We start from the raw sequence: 20685 nt of genomic DNA on the forward strand, positions 1-20685 counted from the left end.
GTGCAGTCATTTGGAAATTATTTATTAGAAACAATGTTTTCTTGACTTCTTTCAAATCTTTCAGTGCCCTGTGGGATGATGAAAGCCTGCACTTTTCTTTGGCTTTCTCTTTGAGGGAATATATACAGGACAGCAAATCTAATAAATAAGTGATAAGGCAGGATGTTATTGGGAGGGAGCATTTGAACAATCTAAGCCCATAGGCACTTTCAGACGCAGAGACACGACATGGTGGAAAAGCTCTTAAGCGCTGTGAGCAAATGGATGGCGGACGACATCAAGCCTTCACACTTGATGCTCGGCGTCGCAGAGTGATTGTGATAATGACAAACAGATAAAAGAAAGGACAAGGCCGGAAGTCAAGGTTGATCAGTGAGTTGCCTCCAAAGGGTTCCACAAAATTCACAGCAGTGGTGAAACAAATGAATGGATTTTTTTTGTGGCATTCATGTTTCTTATGCTGAACACATTTTTCTTTTGTAAAGTGAAGAAAGAAAATAAGTGAAGGCTGAAGTCTAAATTCTGGGGAGTTGACTGACAGGATAGAAACACAAATCATTATTATTGGTGAAGTTAATTCTGCACAACATGTGACGTTAAAAAGGAATTGATGCTATTCCAAATGTATTGTTGAGTCCTCTGTATTGTCGAGTCCCTGCTTGTCATCCTTGAAGAATTCTGTGTTTTATCAAAGTCAAAGTCAACTTCAGTTATGTGTATGTCAGTTCAGCATAGGCACAACGCCGGATACAACCAAGCAGATTTGCCAACCAGACGTGGCAAAATCATTCACATTCTCGACTTCACATTCACATCCTCTACTTACCCGGCACAAAATGCTTTTGTGCCGGGAAAAACTGTCCAAAGAACGGAGACGTTTGTGGCCGAGTTAGAGCATCTCTTACATTGGCTTTTATTAGACACATGCCATCGATTAGCTGATACTGTGTCTCCCTCACCCAGCCGCATACCATCTGGTTATAGGCCTCCAAACTGGTATAACACTGAAGGCCTTCAGCTGTGTATGGACTTGGAGAAAAGACGAGGTAGTTCACTATATCTGGATCTGATATTGAAGGAAGACCTGCCGGGTCATCTTTCCAAGACGAGGGGGCTAGCTCGTACGGATCTTTACCTCTTATGAACTGTAATTTTTCATCGCTGTTTCTCCCGCTGACCAAGTCCTTCTCCATATTTTTTTTTTGCAGCTTTCACACGTTCCTCTTGGCTCTCCTGTAATTTTGACATTTTCAATTACGCCAAAACTGTACTTTCAACATGCTGTTCATTGTATTGTTTACATCTGAGTATCTCCAACATGGCAGCGCATCCGGGTAACTGGCAAAAATGTGACGTCGGTGAAAACCCTCTTTTGAGGTTGGTCACTAAGCACAAGCTTGTCTCCAGTCTAGTCTCATTGGAGGTATAACTTTGACTAAATTAGATAATTGTTCGTAATGATGACTAATTACTCAAAAAAACCCCAAAACAGTTAGAACTCTTAATTAATTACTCTTAGAACTGTTAATTAGGGTTTGTTGAACTTTGATTCATTTTGACTTTTTTGATTCAACCATTTTGCATCTTTGTGTATTTATTTACACAGAGAAATTATGAACTGAACGTGAGGCTGTCCATCATTCTGTCTAATGTCTCCTCTTCTCTTTAGCTGCCATTAGGTTTTGATCTGGATGCCGCAGCTAGAATTGGCAACATCACTCAGAATGCTCTACCGCTGATTGAGGAGGTGAGTGTGTCTCACCTAAAGTGCATTAAACAGAACTCTGCGTTATCCTCCGTTTTCATTTGTTGTCTTTTGTGCCTTGCATCCAGATGGCCAGGCTGCAGAACTCGGCGGTCTTCAGAGCAGCTCGTGAGCTGGACTTCCAAAGGGACATGATAGGCAGTATCAACCTGCTAATGTGTTCAAGGGGAACCGACTCCAATTCCACTAACAGGGACGCAAGTTTGCGCTCACTTGGACAGATAGCCAACACAGCGAGGTTCCCAGTGGGCAACAACTCTGGTGGGTGAAACAGCACGTATCAGTTATTGTTGTAAATCTGTGGTGCTTCAGTGAAATAGCCGTCTAAAGCTTAATTTTGGATCAATGACACCATTAGGTTTTGCGTATTCTTCTTTGAATTAGATGGACCTGATTACTCACTTGCTGAGACTAGATCCTGCCTTTGTGCTGGAAGTCATGCCATCTCTGTGGCCTTGATCAAGGTCTGACTAAAAATGTGGGGTTATGGCTTAGCTGTGTTTTGTAGTGTTATATGGGAGTTATTTAGGTGACCGTATAGTACTAAGGTTGGTCACGATTTCAGTCTATCAGCAAAAAAAAGAAAGAAATCAGGGGCCAATTAAGGGAATACAACACATTTTCGAGTACCATTGCATCATGCAAATACTATGAAGTCTGTTTTCAGACATTGCACTTGATCTCATATCTCTCAAATGCCAAATAGTTCCCTGGAACTCAATGTTTGATTATTTTTGGTATTGTTGGATCTAGCAAATTTCATCAAGCATCGAACTTGAGGGACCCAGTTTCCGTTTCAGTAACCAAGGAAACAAGCAATATTTACCCCGTTAGCACCTCCCCTGTGCAGCTTAAAGCCAGTGCTTGACTCCAATAAGTGTCAACATGCCTTCGTTAGTGATCGGTCCTTTTAATGGCTTTATGCACCTGCCTCTGGCTTGAAAACCCTGCGACTTGGAGGAAGTTTCTGCATTTTCACACCCCTTTGGGAAGACTGGGTCTGTGGGAGAGTGTGCATTCGTCCGGCTGTCAGGATTGTGTTGATAAAGAGATGAAGGATACATTGGAGAGTTGGACCCGATGTAAATCACCCTTTTGATATCAACTTTGCGCAAACTCCTGCTTTCCCGACATTAGTGCATCAAAGTGAGCTTCTCTGTGCGTAAAACGCGTCTCGGGTTGGGGAGTCTATATCAAAGAAAAACAGGCGTGCATAAAAGATGTTTGCCATTCAGCCCACTCACTTCTGCGTCAGTTGAGATGGTTCTTGTTGACCATGTTGCCTGTGGTGTATTCTGCTATATATAGGTACACTGTCCTGTACGCTAATGGTCTTCTGTGTCTTCCTGTAACAAGATGGGTGGCTTTTGATATGATTTGTGAGTAAAAATGGTGTTGCCTGAGGCCTGTTGATAAAATGACTGACAAAATCACCTCATTTCAGGGCTCAGTTATGGTTTCTCAAGTTTATGCATTAAAACTGTTCCTGACAATGTTAAACAATGCTGTTCACTGGAGGGAACTAGCCCGGAATGATCTGTCACTGCCTTTTCAACTCCCGTTCCCTTCTGATCTCCAGCCAGCTATTTGAAACTTAGCGTTTTACCAGCTCAACAAAATCTTACAACAGATATTTTTGCCATTTGTTTTCAACCTTTCAGTACATCGTTGTCTTTTGGTCTGCACTCCTTTGCCCTTTTGCTAGGTTTGTTTTAAATTCTAAAGAACATTACTGATGATGTACAGAAGTGCTAATTCATTGAATGAAGCAACAGAAAGCTCTAATTGCCGTCTGTGTTTCTGCTGTGTAACAATAAAGACTCTGTAGGGGCCTCTCTGGACAACTAATTAATCTTTTGAATTACTTCATTTTGTAGAACCTCATTTAGTTGTATTAGTGATTTTCCAGATTATTTAAAGTAGAGTTATCAGCAACACGTAAATTGGCCAGTGAGTGTAATCATCTTCATCCATGGACGCTCTGGAACTTCGTGTGTGATGAGTGGCTCCTTCTTTTGTTTCGGCTGAAACTGCTGGCACTGTATACATTTCTCTACTGTCATCTCGATGTCACGTGTCATGCCGGGCCAATAGAGAACTTTCCTTGCCTTTGCCTTCGTTCGGTGGACACCCTGGTGTGCTAGACGAAGCTTCTCCAAAATCACTTTTCTGAAGCTCTGTGGAATGATGATTTTTTCTCCGACCATGACGATGTCATTCTGGATGTTAATGTTGTGTCACAGCGGCCAGTAGCTGTGAAGATTCTTGTCCAGGTTGCATCTCCTCGCAGGTCAACCATCCAGATGTTTCTTTCACACAGCTTGTACTACACTGTCTGCAGCAGTGGCGGCTTTCAACTGGCTGAGTGTTCCCTCACTCAAAGCATCTGTGGCCTCATCTCTGCACAACATAGCCTGTGACAGTGCATCTGCAATATGCATGTGCTTTCCCGGGGTGTAAGTAATGCTCAGATCATGCTTCTACATTTGCAGCAACATACCTTGAAGTGGCGCTGGTGCTTTGTTCAGGGGCTTTCTAACTACGGCCTCCAAAGGTTTATGATCTGTTTGTACAATCACTGGTCTGCCAAAGACGTACTGGTGGAATCTTTTCGCTGCAAAACCTATGGCCAGAAGCTCCTTTTCAATCTGAGCATATCTCTTTTCAGTGTCCGTGAGCGACCGTGAGGCGTAGCAAAGAGCCTGACCTTCTCGTAGTAGACATGCTCCTAGTTCATCTTTTGATGAGTCAGCTTGTAGTTTTTGTTAGTGGCTTCTTGTGGTCGTAATACCTCAACACTGGTGCCCGTGTGAGAGCAGTTTTCAGGGAATCTAGCGCTGTACTGTGGTGTGGACACCACTGCCATACTGCATCGTTCTTGAGCAGCTGTCTGAGTGAGCGGAGCTGTCAGCGAGGCTTCATTTGGTACGTACTGCGCTAGGAACTTTGTCATTCCCAACAGGCGTTGGAGGCTTTGTTTGTCCACTGGGGGTGGCATGTCAATGATTGCCTTGATCTTCGCATCATCAGCTCTCTGTCCTGCTGGGGTTATTATGTGCCCCATATATTTCACTGTGTCAACCCTGTACTGTATTTTCTCCTTATTAAACTTCAGATTTGCACCTTTTTGCCCTCTCCATCACTTCATGAAGGATTTTGTCATGTTCTTGTTCAGAGGCAGCAGCTATGATCATATCGTCTGCAACAATGTGCACACCCAGGATGTCGCCAAGGTCTCGCAGTTCTTTTGCTGGAATACTTCTCTGACCGATTTAATCCCAAATAGAAGTCTCAGAACGCGGTATTGGCCCCACAGTGTATTAAAGGTGCACAGTTTTGAAGATGGCTCATCCAACTTTATTTGCCAATGTCCATCTTTCTCATCCAAGGATCGTGAAGATGGTCTTTCCTGCAAGTTTGCTGCGCACATCTTCAGGTGTTGGGATGGAAAAGTGTTGGCGTTGGACAGCTTCATTCAGGTTACAAGGGTCCAAACACACCCTTAGTGAACCATTTCTCTTCTTTGTGGCAACAAGACTGTTTACCCATTGAGTTGGCTCGACAACTGCTTTTATCGCCTCTCTCTTTTCTAGATCTTGTAGCGTTTGTTTCAGAGGGTGCATGATTGAAAGATGTATGTTCCTACAGCCATGAATCACAGGGGGAACAGTTGTGTCAACATGAATATGATGCACTCCGGCAAACTCACCCAGTCCTGTGAAGACCTCAGCATACTTTTCAATCAGCTCTTGTTTGGTGGAAGGAGGTTTCGATGGCTGTGGGTTTTTTGTCATAATTGCTTCACCCCTCTTCACCAGCCCCAGCTCTGTACATGCGTCACCATCAAGGATTGCTTTGTCTGCCTCATGTGTTACATGGAACTCTACAGCGGCTGTGTGCATAGCGGTTTTACACTGCAGGGATGCAGCACCACCTGAAGGCAGGCGGGCTCCACCAAAAGCAATTAAAAACAGTCATTGTGGGCCGCAGCTGAATGGGACCTGCATCAGCCTAAAAATTGACATGGGAAGGACACTGGCATCAGTGCCAGTATCAAGTTTGAATTTTATGGGTACATCTCTAACGGTGACTGCATTAAACCATTTGCTGGCTTTTGAGTGGGACACTGCTTTTTGTCCATTACTGTGTATCATGCCGATGTACAAAGAATCCACTTCGCTCTCAATGTTATTCACAGTCTTAGTCTTGAAGTTATCTCTCTTCCCACCAACTGTGCGACATACTGTACCTTGGACAAGTGATTTCTTTTCCCACACTTGTGACACAATGCTCCATAAGCTGGACATTGACGGAGCTCATGCTGTCTCCCACATTTCTGGCAGTCAGCTGTTGTCTGCTTTTTCATTTTGTAGAACTTTCCGCTTATTTGGCTGCGATCTATTGTTATCTGCACATCATCAATTGAAGCTTCACATGTAACAGGCATTGCCTGTATTTGCGTCTTGGCGAGCTCTGTTGACCTACACATGTCAATGGCTCTTTGACGTGTTAGTCCAGTTTCACGAAGTAGTCTTTCCTTTAGACGTGTATCGTTAATGCTGAACACTAATTTATCCCTCAGCATGTCGTCTTCACTTCGGCCAAACTCACAGTCTTTACTTCTTTGACGCAGTTCGGTGACAAATCTGTCCACTGTAATTCCTGATGACATCGTATGGGACCAGAATTGATACCGTTCAAACACAACGTTCTTCTACAGACTACAATAGTTTTTGAATGCGATTAGAACATCTTCCATTGATATTTCATCACCTCTAGATGGAACAACGTGGAGTGTGTTGTACACTTCTAATGCTTCTTCGCCTATAGTGTGAAGCAAGATGGCTCCTCTTTCTGTGACGCACCTGAAGCTGTCATGTACAGGCAAAAGCGTTGTTCCCATCTGCGCCAGTTTTCAGCGACGTTGCCGGTGAGTATCAGCTGCAACGGCGGCTTGAATTGCTCCATTTTCACGCTGTAGCTGTCCGGTGCTAACTGAATGCTAATGCTTCATCTACCTTGTCTTTACCTTCCTTTAAACTGCGCACAATCCCTCGGCTCACTCCGCAACTTCCACTCCTGACACCATGTTCTAGTTCTGTGCTTTGCTGTGATTCGACTCCAGACCGAGGGTCTATATAGTTATGCTCGTGAATAATACACACAGAGGTATGGAAACGTATTGCATTCACTTTTCAGTGTAATTATTTCTGTTTTTGTGCTATTTTTTTCCATCCCTGTTTTTTGTGCTAATATTTTTGGTTTTCCTGAGTAATTTTCCCCCCTCTTTTCTGTGTTTTTTGTGCAATTTCTTTTCCGCCCCGTTTTTCGTGTCGAGAATATCTGAGTGGGCTTTCCTTCGAAACAACCGCAAAGTCCTCAGATGCCTACATAATGTTGATAAACTGATTGTAATGCCATCTATGTCACTTAAAGACAGGACTATTACCCAGTGTCTTAAACCCATGTCAAAATAGAATTTGATTGTCCTGAACAAGCAGGCCATGTTTGCTTCCATTATATTTAGCTCTCAATGAAAGAATGGATGTGATTGTTTCCGATGCTCTCTAAACTCGGGAAAATAGGACGGAAAAAAATGTGCATGAAAAACATGGCGGAAAACAATTAGCACGAAAAACAGGGATGGAAAAAAATAGCACGAAAAACAAATAATTACACTGAAAAAAAAAGATTTTTTAATTTGCCAAGTGAATGCAATACGCTTCCATACGGAGGCGAGGCTGTAACGACTAGCGACCTTTTTAATAACGCCACTTCCGGCATACAGCGAATAATCACACACAGCACCTGGAGTGGTGCAGTCCCAACAGTCGAGCACCGGCTTCTCGATCGGATACACTACACTTGTAATAGCCAAAATACGCCCAGACTTTGGACTGTGTCCAAGACTTTATCCAATACAAAGTCCAAAGCCTATACTTCCGGTTGGGGTGCTGTTCTGTGGCTGCCCTGCGGCACTTCACCCATCTCACGCTTGGCGTTTTTTAGCTGTGAAATGCCATGTGTTGTGTGATCCGCTCCAATCCAATTTTCGAAAAAATATTGCTCGCTGAACTTCCTTGCACCCCGTTTACAACCGAAGATTGTATACTGTGCATGCGCGGCTGTGTCTGAGGGACTGTTGCTGCTTTTTTGAGCAATGAGCCGTAGGTTTTCAAACCGCGGTAGTCCAACACGGACGCTGCTTGCAGCTTTAATTAAAATTTGAAACGGTAATACTAACCGTCTGACTTTTTACCGCGGTGTATCATGGGACCAGTAATTGTTCCATCCCTAGTACAAATTGTACTTATTCCAAGTTAAGAAGAGAATGATAATGTGCCCTGCATGTTGTGAAAAACTGACATATTTACGTGTACAAGCAAACAGATCAATAAAACTTTGCATGTGCTTGGCATGGAACAAATTGAAATTGACAATTTTTGGCATTGCTGTGCACACATGCTTGACATTTTCAGAATCCATTTTCACACTTGGATTCAAATGCGTGACTTCCTGCAGCAACACGCTCATTCGAGATGGGTATTCCCCTTTCAATGAAAGCAAGTTCTTTGGAGACCAATGCAAAAAGTTAGATTTTGATAAGTCACTTATATTCCCCTCAAATGAAATTCAACACCACAGTTGATTGCATGCTTGTGCCAATGCGAATTAGCAAAAACACTGTATTGCCCATATAAAATGGGTACCAGCGTTTCCTGTTACCATGCTAATGGCATGGCCGCTCCCGCATTTGCTGCGGCATCTCATTGTGCTGTATGCCGAAATGAATCTGCGATGCCTGCGTAATGGCCAATTACATCTCCTTTTTTATGTGTAAAAGTGCACTCAAAGGAGTTGTAGAATAGCAGTAATAAAGGGCAACAGTGATGTTCTTTTAATGGCTCAGCAATGTTCTGCCCAAGTAATGTCTGAGGGCAAAGTCAAACTCACAAGTGGGAAAGACGTATGTGTGGCAAATATTCTTCACTAACATAACTTCTGAATAGGCGCACGTACATGGCTTGTGTGGGTGTCTTTTCATTTCCTCCCAATTATTTGCCTTTTTTTTTTTAAATAAGTATTTCAGTTTCTAATTAACTCTAATTTATTGTTTCAGTCTTGTTCTCACCAATACCATTGTTATTTTTGAAAAAGTGTTGTCTTCCAAAGTTAATAAATTCACAAATTAATCAGTTAGTAGAATGAGGAATAAATACTTATGTTTCATTTTATTTGATTGTTTGAAATTATATTTAATTGTGAAATGTTCCTCATTTCCAAAGAAGAAATAATCTTTCCTTAACCTCATTGTGTGTCGAGTCTTATCTGATTATCTTGATTGCAATATAGATTTTTTTTTTCTCTTTGACCTATCTCAAAACACTTTTTCACATCCCTGACTTTGACACTGTCGCCCCCTGGCTGGGAAAAAAAGTAATTTGTAACGTTAAGATTGATTTCAGTGTGATATTTGCTTTACTATGTCTCTTTAATACATGTCAGAGATGATCGGAGGCAGTGTGTGTATGCTCAGGCAGCTGTTGGAGGAAAGAGCTGCAGAACGTCAGCGCAGCCTCTTCCCGTCACTTATGAGCAGCCGACCTCAGTGACATTTATTCACGCTTGTTTGACTTCCTGCAAGAATGCTGCGAAACACCGCTAGATTTGTTGTGCTTGCAGGAAATAAATGCTGCTTTACTGAAATGTAGGGAGGCTCGCTTTACACTGGCTGGTCATATCAGTTGTGTGTGTGTGCTCTGAAGTTTGCATGCAAGGCCTGACTTATGTGAACAAATCAAAATATGATTTTGTGTGTGTGTGGTACGAGTGTTCCCAGCTTTGCCTCACAGCAGTGCTGGATTGAGCTCATCTCGGGGGTGCAACTAAAATTGATTAAATTTGCCAGGTACTGTAGGTACAGGGGCTGACTGGAGGCTCCAAGCAATTACTTGACTGTGGCTAAGACCGGCATGAAGAGCAGATCCTTTTGTTCCCTAATGCTGCCGTTTTCAAAATAAAGTTCAAAGTGTGGTATAAAAGAAACTGCACAGTCCACTGCTCTTAGGAATGTGTGGCCGTGGCAGTCTGATGTTCCCTTCAGTACAAGGAAAAAACCTCTTGGCTTTTTTCTGTGTGTGTGTGTGTGTGTGTGTGTGTGTGTGTGTGTGTGTGTGTGTGTGTGTGTGTGTGTGTGTGTGTGTGTGTGTGTGTATTGGGTGAGTGCAAGGCAAGATGATATAAGTGGAGATTGAGAGTAAAACTGCCCCTGGAAATCAACGCTTTTTGATGGACACTAATTCTTTTCTCAGACAAGGTGTCTCTCAGTCTGACTTGATTCTCTCTTCTTTCAAACATATGGAAGGTCCAACAAAGTTTAAGATGTTTAGGCTGAAAGGTTAATTAAAGGCAGGGTGTAATCAGAGGGCTGAATAGGCTTTGGGGAACTGGAGATCTGCAAGACCGCACTGGAGTCCCTGAATGAAAAATGGAAAAATATGCCACCACATTTATTGTTCATCCAGTCTACATGCTGTCTTCATCAGAATTATAATAGGGTGCAAAGACAAAAAAAGCAACAGCAAAAAAAACAAAACATTAGTATAATGAGTAAGCAGTTATGTGGAGTCCAACCTACAAGTTAATCTGTGCAAAGGTACAGTACAGCCCGAGTTACAGCAGTTCTTGAAGAAAAGAGCAGAGCTTTCATCTCCTCTTGTTCTGAAGGAGACAGCCCAGCCACAAGGGGTGCTGCAGCAGATGTTAAAAGGAAGAGACCCAGTCGTGTAAGGAGGTGACAGACTGAAAAGGAGCAGTTTAGGTGCTTTGAATTATCTCCTCCACTTGATAGTAGTTGGTCCACGTGTGTTACAGTGTTCTTACAGAAAGATTTGAGTTAATTTATTTGTTTATATGTTTACATTTGGGTTGTTGGTTTATATTTGCTGCTTAAGTGTGATTTTTCAGTCCTTGTTAATTACTTATGTTAACAGTGAAAGAAAGATTACATCTGTGTTCATGCTGCTTATTTGTCTCTACCTATTAAGACTGATTTCTGTTGTTCTTAATGTCTATTTTAGAACCACACACATTCACACACACCCCAATACACAAATCTGCAAACTGCAATAAAGACCAGGAAAGGGAATCAACTGTTTGAGCAACATTCTTGGTGGAACTTCAGATCTTGCATTCAAACAGATAGAGGAACCAGAAATGAATCGATTAATCGGTGAACCACTGCAACATCTCTGGCTCGGTCCATTTCAGAATCCCTTTGTGCTGTGAGTCCAGACCTTCTAATGTCAGTCTTTTCAGGGGCCCAGCACTGTGTGTGAGACACGTTTCCTGCCTCCCAGCGTTGATTGCTGCAGGTGGCATCCGTGCAGCGTTTGGGGCAAACAGCTGGCCAGATTCAGACCTCGGGTTGGCCATTAGTTGCCTGTGCACAGAGCTCCCAGGAGGACCTGGGAGACATGGCCAGGCGTCAGGCGTGCTAACATTTAATTGCACTAGAATTGGATGGTAAACTCTCCCTGAAGCCGTTGCCCCAGTGAGATGATAGGGAGAGCAAGATCAAGGTTCTGGCGCGGTCTTGACATTGGACAAATGGGGGAAGTGGAACAAGCATTGGTGTAGCGACAGGTGTGTGAACAAAAGGGGTAGACTGGACTGACAGCACACCAGATTCATCAGTTGTCTGATTTGCCATCCCACTGCTGCACGCGTCACGTTGTCCAGGAACCAATCCAAACACATGCTTTCTTTTTTTCTTCTTGGGGCATCAGAATCAGCTTCTCACGTGACTCATTCAGAGCTTTCCCAACCTGGCTATATTCACTCGTGTTGGCAGACCAGTTAAATTAGTAATGATCGCGCTGCTCCTGAGCACATTAAGTTTCTCTTTGCTCAGCTCTGCACAAGTCTTCCATCCTTGTGTGTTCAGGGTCCTTCTGTTTTCCTCCACCTGCATGTCATTACCTTCTTATTCTTATTCTTATTTTGCAGATGTGTCCACTTTGCTGATCTAAATCTAGTGATGTATGATGAAGTTCCATGCAAGTCATTCAACCAGTATTTACATCATAGAAGCTTTTTGTGCAGAGATGGTGTGCTACGATAATGATGGCTAAGATGACGATATTAGACTTTGTTGGTGGAGCGCCTTCTCGAGCAAAATTACAGGGAAATATTTCAAGTAAACCTTAAAAGAGCAAGAGCCCCATTAGACTGACATAATTTATGGATGTAAAGCAGTATGAAAAAGAATGGAGTACAACTGTTCCCATGAAACATTCACAAAGGAGTATTCTGCCTCATGCTGAAAGTGAAGGAGGAAAATCTGAAAGTTTTGCTTTACAGTACAAACATGACTTGTACAAAACACACTTATAACACTCTCACATCTAAATCAACACTTGCCTGCCTGCTTCATTCATCAGCATATCTCCAGTGTCTACAGCATCTCAGACGAGAGGCCATTCAATCTTCATATTTACTCTCCCATGGCAGTGTGGTCACCAACACCCTGATAAAGAAGTGATGAAGTCAAGCATTTTAATAATATTTCCCCCCCCCCAAACTTGCTTATTTGATGAACACAAAGTCAACATTGGCTAAAAATGACAGCAAATATTTGCAGCAAAGGAATCAAAACAGTTCAAGTGTTTTATGATTAATATTTAATTATATTTTATGATTTTGCAAATACAAACGTACCTAGAAGTTACTAGGTTAGGAACAAACAGACTAAATAGTGCATTTTCTGTTGCACAGTGCTCATTGGCCGGTCACCTCAGCACTGTATTCCATTACATGGACTGACATGGTCAGATTCATAACACACAAAACGAGGACTGACACGCTAATTTAAAAAGGGAAGAAATTCCTTTGAAATAAGAGCTAAGAGAAAATAATAATGCAGCATAATTAGCTTAGCAATATAGTTCACCTTTACACACCTCTGCCGAAGATATATCAGAGTCATTACACATTTAATACAATTACGTCTTTCTATCTTTTCTGCTTCATGTCACTGTGACCCATGTCTGCATACAGTGTGATGGTACCACAAGGCTAATTTGAATTCCCATATTTACTCGACATGCTCATTTAGGGATTTGTTAAATCAAAAAGTCTTTAGGGTGTGTGAAATTAGACACAACCAATTTGTTAATACAGTTACTAATTTATGTTTTATTCATTTCCATTTATTTATTCATAATAGACTTAGACTTAGACTTAGACTTTCTTTATTGTCATCAGGAAAGAATCACGACAGTGGTTCATTTCACAACGAAATGTCGTTGCCCAGTTCCAGAAATACAGTAACTAACTTAAATCTACTGTATATACATGCTGAGATAAATACAAGATATAAAAATATGGGAAATCTGGAGGTAGAATGTTGATGGTACATAAATAAATAGAGTAAATGTACATCGTATCAACAGTATAAACAGCGACGAGGTGTGGTGGAGTATAAACAATATGAACAGAGTAGACAGAATAACAGTGACTAGGTGGAGGGGTATGTAGGCTGTACATGTGTAGATAGGGCTAGAATAGTGCTCTGATGCTGGTTACAGTGTTGACAGTGGCAGCAGGGAGGTGGGGGGTTAACTGGCGTTTAACAGTCTGATGGCCAGGGGGAAGTAACTGTTGGTGCAGTGCAGTGCAGGGAGGATAACAATAGAGAGAATCTTAAAAAGGGGGACGAATGAGTGCCACTAGCAGTCCGACATGACCTTTCAAAAACTGGGCTGTTTGAGCTAAAACTGTACAGGTGATCACCCTATCGTGAAATGTTATACTATTGTTCATTATTTATAACATCCAGAGTGCAAATGCAAAACCTGATTTCTGTTAAAAGCGTGTCTTTTTTTGTCACTCCCGGGGTCCCATGGAAACAGACAAGAAAACATAAGAGCAACTTTTGGGAGACCTGCACTGACTTTCTCTGTCATCTCTGACTTCTCCTTTCCATTAGACGCTTTCTGCCAGAGCCTTTTCGACATCATGGAGAACACACCTGGCCTCAGCTTCTTCTGGAACACTGTCAAGTCACTGCTGCAAGGGAAAGTCCTCTACGCGCCAGACACACCTGCTGCCCGTCTCATAGTGAAAGAGGTGAGGTCTGGGAAGAGACTAAAGTGTGGGGAAATGTGAAGGAAATAAATCATTTACAGCATAATTGTGTACAGGAGATAAACAACAATGCTGCAAGTGAAGAGGAGGCCTGGTGACCATGTGTGTTGAAGCCAGTGCATTTTCACAACGACACATTTCCAATGGTGTCATTGTGGTGACTGTGTGAAACAAACGATGGGGAGGCGGCTGCGGCACTGTGCATAACAACCTCCCAGCATGCCACCTGATGTTGGTGCCCCTCTAACGGGAGATGCATATTATTTACAAGTCAATGTTTAGGGGTAAATAACCCCATTTGCATTCCTCACTGCACCCGTGTTACGATGTGATACGTTCCCTCGAGGGATTAGCTCATCTGCATTGATGTGCTGTACCTCCCCGTACGGTTCACTTCTAACATAATTGAGGAGGCTCAGTGGGTGGGAGTGGGGGAGGTGCACTTTCAGTTATTCAGAGTTGAAATCACTCAGTATTGCATTTGATTGCAGGCAAATGGCACATTCGACGCCCTCGCCCGCCTCAAGGAGCTGGCTGATCTGTGGGATGAGGTGGGGCCATGGGACTTCCTCCAGGACAGTCCTCAGGTCAACAACTTGCGGGTAAGACAGAGGCTCTCAGGTTTAAAAGCCGCACCATTTAATGGCAAAGAGGAGAACAAAGTTGTTTAAGTTGATGATTTTTCACTTTTGAATACTGAAAAGTTTAGGACAAGGTTCACAACATGGCGGAACAAAATTAGTCCAGATTAATTTTTCTTGTTTAGTGATAATGTTACAATATATTTCCCTGGTTTCAATCTTAATAATCTTCAATTATAGCCATTCATTTAGTAATGGCTCCCTTGAACCGCCACTTTACCGCAGCCCGAGTGATCCCAGGAGCTGTGTTGTCTGGGGCTTTATGCCCCTGGTTGGGTCTCTCAAGGCAAACAGGTCCTGCGTGACAGGACAGACTAAGAGCAATTTGAAAACCCCTATGAGTAGCCACACAACAAGGACCGTGATGTCGCCTGGTATGGCGCAGCCAGGGCCCCACCCGTGAGCCAGTCCCAGGGTTGGGGCTTGTATGCGAGGTGGCCGGGCCTTTGCCTGCAGGGCCCGCCTGCAAGTGATCGATAAATGCTGTAGCAGGAATATACAGTACCCAAGACGGTCCAACTCCTTTGTGAGGCTTGACAGTGGTGGCTGGGGGAGACGTGTGCGGCCCTTGCTAAGTGTAGATGTCACTCAGGGCTTTTAGAATTAAAATAAACAAATAATTCAGAGGCAACGTACGTTAGCATGATCATGGTCAGCATTACTCTCATACTGAGTTGCACCGGCCCAACTAAGTTACTTCCAAAACATGACACTTGTGTGACGATGTGTTTAGTAACGCTTCAAAACATAACTATTTTTTGGGAGTAGCTAAATACAATCGCAAGCTGTAATTGTGTAATAACTACAACCTGAACTAGCATGCTAACGTTACCAATAAACAACCGATAACAACAATATCCCCATGTTACCTCACAAGCAATATATGGCTTCCAAGTCCAGTACCATCAAAGCTAGGTTTCCATCAGTCTTGGGGCCCTTTTCCTCTTTCAGCTTTCAGCGCCATTAAGTGGCACTGAAAGCTAAACAAGCTAAACAAAGAAACGATCCATGGGCTAACTGTTCACAGTGCCACAATACATGGAAAACTAAAACCTTTGCACACCCCAGAACAGGAAAAACATTTCCAGTAAGAGGAGTTATCACATGCAACACCAAAAATGTTGTATATATGCCTAAATGCACATGTGATAAAATCGACTGTATATTGGTAAAACTATTTGCCCTCTCAAGCAAAGGATCAGAGAGCACAAAGACGAAACGACATCAACTATCCGGTTGCTCGTCATTTTAATAATCACTCTCATTCTAACTCCTCTCTCAGGTTCCAGGGAATAGAGCAGGTTACTCTATGGGGCGGGGTTGGATCTTCATTAGCAGCATCTTCTTAACATGGCGACAACAACATAACGAGTAACATACGCTTTTTTCTTTCTCAATACTTCAAAGGCTGCTGGTTGCTTTTAATGCAAGGTGCTTGGTCTGTGAGTGGTGAAGCAGTTTTGAAGGCTTCATTGCCTCATTAGAGAGCCGGTCGCCGCATGTTAAGCAGAGCAACAGGCTTGTTGCGTAGTATTCTTCTGTCGACACAAAATCCGTGTTAGTAGTAGGACTCCTGGTATTGTCTGTTAAACGTCTTTTTCTTGGAAGTCGTGGGCTCTTCTGTCTCCTCACTGGGCCTTTTCCTCTTTCCAAAGACATTTGTTTTCACTCATGTTGCTCGCTAGCTTGCTGGCTTGTGGGTTTAATCTAGCAGTTATGTATGACATGATCGAGACAAGCGCATGCGTCAAGAGTTGAGCCATAGATGAATGTAACAGAGGGAATCCGGTAATTTTTCAAAATTAAATTGTTCAGACTCAGATAATCAGTAAAGCGGAATTAATTGAACGGAAGTTAATTATTCTCTCTATGCGGCCCAGTACTAAATGACCCACGGACTGGTACCAGTCTGTGGGTCGGGGGTTGGGGACCGCTGATTTAACTGATGTTGTTTGTCATTAACCCTGCCTGCTGGTGTCAGTGTCCTGCCTCTTTTTTTTTTTATTGGCTCTAATTAGTCACACCTGTGAGTCATTGACCTTAATCTATCCCGTTATTACTCTTTTGGAATAAGTCCGTTCAGACTCACAGGATGTGTCTGAAATCACCCCCTACTCATTATGTAGTGCACCATATAGGGAGATAGGGAGTATGCCATTTTGTAGTGTTGTCTCAATCATGAGTGAGTATTGCTATCCGCTATAGAGTCAACTCAATGTCTCACAATGCATCTCTAAAAGTATTGTATAACCAATGGTCTCTAACCTCGCAATATATCCCATTATGCATTGCGCTCATGCTGACCCAAAGGTAGAAAAGGCAAGAAAAGCTGAACATTATTTTTTAATGTGGGAAGACGCTTCGTATAATGTGTAGTTGTCACCTAAATGCAGGTGTATGCGTAAATGAATTTACTGTATATTTTTAATTATTAATCTATTTATTACCACCTGCCGACGTGTTAATAATGCGATCGTGATGATATATTATTAACTCCGCCAAGAATAGTGTCTCCATGTTTGCTTTAATTTGGCTAATGAGTGCACAGTATAGTTGGCCACATATAACTCCCTACATAAGGAGTAGGGAATGAGAGGGTGATTTCGGACACAGCCAAGGTGTTGTATTCCTTTGGCCCCTCCTAATTTAGAGAGCCTCCTGCTGCGTAGCAACTTCAAAACTCATTTAGTGACATCAATGAATTCTTTGACTTTGGACTGACACTCCTCCAAGTCCTCTTGTGCTCACACAGAAGCGCAGTTTGCTCTGTTGACCTGTGCTGGACTTACTCCTCTCCCACATAGTGAGCTCACCACAAACTGGGAATCCATCGAAAGCCACAGCAATTAAAGGCCAAATCCACCTCACAAAGAACTTATATTGAAGGTGTATTGTTTTCTTGCTCTTTGCGTGAGGTGTAGAAAGGGAGGGTGTAGAGTAATTATGGATAAGTGGGGTATGGTTTCGGTGCGGGCGGGGAGGATTATCTGCAGAAGCTGAGGACATGGACACCTTGCCTCCACCACCACCACTCCCTCTCTCCTTCCTAGGCACCGACATTACTCCAGTGTCACTCCAAATGAGCTTATAGGCAGCTGGAGGGGAGCAGACGCTGGTAGCTCCACATGGCCGCTGCATTCATTACCCCGGTCCTAACCTTTACACAAATGGGCCGCCAGTCCTCCTTTGTCTTCATTTTCTGATGCCTGGGCTCCTCCGCTCACCCACCTCTTGCCGCCCAGCCCCTGGCCTCTGCAGTTTGTCATCTGCCTAAGGTCCTTCAAGGTTGCAGACATGTTACGCCGTGATGGACCAATTACCATCACCGCCATCTTTAGAGGCGGGAGAGATGGTGTGCGGGGTAGAAGGACATAGTGTACGGGAAGAGCTTTGTGTGTTTGGACTTCGAGAGAGTTCCTGTCCCTCTGAGGTTTCTGTGTGCTTCCGGGGCTTCCAATACAGGAGCAGCTGGTGTTTACCGTGCAGCCCGAACCATTTGACAGTGCTCCTATAAAGGAGTCCACCAGTGATTTGCCTCTACGCATCCGCACAGTGAGCATCTGCCATTTGATTTCACAAGCACAAAAAAGGAATAAACCACGTGGTGTTTTCTGTCACACAATGGAAGGGAGCTTAGTAAAATTAGCTGTCTGAGAGGTGACAAGGTGCCTCAAGCAAAACTTTAGCAGGTGTGCCACTTCATCATGGCCATCCAAGTTTTTTAACTTGTGAGTGATTCATTACTTATGTTGAACATTTCTTGGGACTTATCTGAGTTTAATACTTGTCGTTGTAGATAAAGTAAACGTTTGGGGCCTTATCAGTAAGAAATCAATTGGACTTCCTTTGGCCATCAGTGTGTAAATCAACTGGAAACCTGCTGACCAGATGCCACTTGCAGTCATAAAAAAAACAGAGAAAGAATGTATATTTAAAAAAAAAAAGATAATACAATGCAATCCTCTGGAAGTGTGCACTTCTAATGGTGCTTAATTTACATTAAATTTGAAAGTTTTAGCATGGTGCTTAACGTGAATCTCTTGCACACAAACTTAGACTGTAGGATTTCTCATACTTTCATCAAGACTAGACTAATGAATTATAATGGTTTCCTCGTGAGACAAAAAAAAACAAAAAACAGAGGCCGCACACTCGTAACTTTGTGCAAATTATCGTTTTATTTAGCAAGCTTGAAAGCTTTCTAAATAAAACGATAATTCTACGATAAATCTTTCTGACCTTCTTCAGGCATAGTGAACCAGTGAGTGTGGCTGTATACAAGGGGGTTGTGGCCGTCACTTCCTCTGATTGTGTTAATGGCTGACACCTGTGTAGGCATGGCAGAGGCCAACACATCATGGGCACTGTAGTCCAACTGGGGAACTTGTAGTCCCAAAACAGGTATCACCTTGCACAGGGTCTGCTGAAACCAAGATACAAATACAACATTACATCCTGACAACAATATATCCAAACATCTTTTTTTTGTACAATATATACACAGTCAATAATTACCACACAATTTATAAATCCAGTTGTTTCTATGCAGACAGTGGGCCAAAAACCGTCATCAAGCACAGTAAAATGTAAAACACTAAGAGCAGCACCCATTTCAAAGTCTTTGTTCAGACTCAGTGGTTGTGGGGTTTCTAAATTGTGAAGTATAGCTCCCTCTGACATAATCGCCTGTCTACATCTGCCCCCCTCTGTAGAGTAACCTGTTCTATTCCCTGGAACCTGAGGGAGGAGATAGGATAAGAGTGTTTATTAAATTGACGGGCAACCGGATAGTTGATGTTGTTACCAATGTAGATTTTGTGGCACTATGCACAGTCACCAAATGGATAATTTCCTTGTTTAAGGGGAGCTTGGAGGGTCTGTCTGGGGTTGTGGTGTATACTGGTGGCTCTTACCAATTTGTTTTGTTGGTTAGGTCCTCTTTTATAATAAAAAAATCGGAGGATCTTTAAAGTGCTGGGTGAGGGCTGGGTCTGAAATCAGAACATGCCAATACTTTAGGATATTATTCTTGAACACGTGGGCCTGACAAGTACAAGTACTGATACATGTTACAGAGAAAGGTTTCTCTTTTTGGATACTCTTTGTCAATAAGACAGATCTAAAGCGAAATGAATGAAAGTGTTTGATTTCTAAAGATTTTTCCGTGTATTCTTTATCAGAATGGCAAAGACTCAGTCTCAGTCTCAAAAATTCAGTCTTAGGCAGGCCATTTTTAAGGATGGACACTGGTGGCTTGAAGGAGTGTTACAGTCAGTAGGTTTCCTGCACAGTGTGGTGATGAGGCCTCCATCTTGCAACTAAATCCACATATTAAAAGAAAAACACACGTTGCAGGTCATATTCAAGAGGGAATTTTAAATCAGTGTGAACACCATTACGAAATGACACAAATTCTAAGAGTTCTCCATTTTCCCTTGAAAAAGTCAGAACATGCAGGTATTAACAAGATATCTGTACCATTTAAGGATATATATATATATATAAGGGAAGCCAGTTCACAAATGCATTTACTGGGAGAAAAAAATCTGTGTGATCTTGGAGGTAAAAACCCAAAGCATCGAGTCCTCTTTCATGGGAAATATATTTGTACGGCTTTATAAGGCTTTGTACATTTAGACTGACCAGAGAAAAATTCTCCAGGTAGATCTTTAATTTCTGAGATTTTATTAATGTCATCAGTAGAATCGTTGATGTAGGATGGAAGTTTGAGAACATAAGGCTTAATAAAGTCATCTACAAAGTTAGATAAGAGTTGCAAAAGAGAGTCATTAGAGGCTACAATTGGTCTGCCTTTCGGTTCTATGAGGCTTTTGTGGATCCTAGGCAACATATAAAATACAGGAATCACAGGATGTTCACAATTAAGCAAGTCATACTCATCTTTAAATGGTAAATGGACTCCACTTATATAGTACTTTCTAGCACCTTCACGGTGCTACCCCAACCACTCTGCAGAAAGTTTGGGTGGCTGAATTTTCTCCGATAGGGTTAAATTTGCTCTTATTTCTAAATGCGGATTTATCAGACCTTTGCACATTAGAATTATCAAACATGTGTTTCAGTTTAATCTTTCTAAAGAAACCAAACAGATCTGATTGGATTTCAAAAGAA

At 42.5% G+C, this 20685-nt stretch overlaps 1 protein-coding gene across 1 annotated transcript in view; it reads left to right on the top strand.

The window, feature by feature from the left end:
• LOC142894320 (phospholipid-transporting ATPase ABCA1) overlaps window positions 1-20685 on the top strand; it is a 158012-nt gene that overhangs the window by 21150 nt on the left and 116177 nt on the right. Inside the window, exons 8-11 of the mRNA XM_076035585.1 lie at window positions 1670-1747; window positions 1834-2026; window positions 13755-13894; window positions 14404-14514. Coding sequence (XP_075891700.1) covers window positions 1670-1747; window positions 1834-2026; window positions 13755-13894; window positions 14404-14514 — 522 coding nt within the window. The remainder of the gene's footprint in view (window positions 1-1669; window positions 1748-1833; window positions 2027-13754; window positions 13895-14403; window positions 14515-20685) is intronic.

The sequence above is a fragment of the Nelusetta ayraudi genome, unplaced genomic scaffold (genome assembly GCF_046127955.1).
Source record: "Nelusetta ayraudi isolate G7.1 ecotype Tasmania unplaced genomic scaffold, CSIRO-AGI_Nayr_v1 ptg000042l, whole genome shotgun sequence".
Lineage (NCBI taxonomy): Eukaryota > Metazoa > Chordata > Actinopteri > Tetraodontiformes > Monacanthidae > Nelusetta > Nelusetta ayraudi.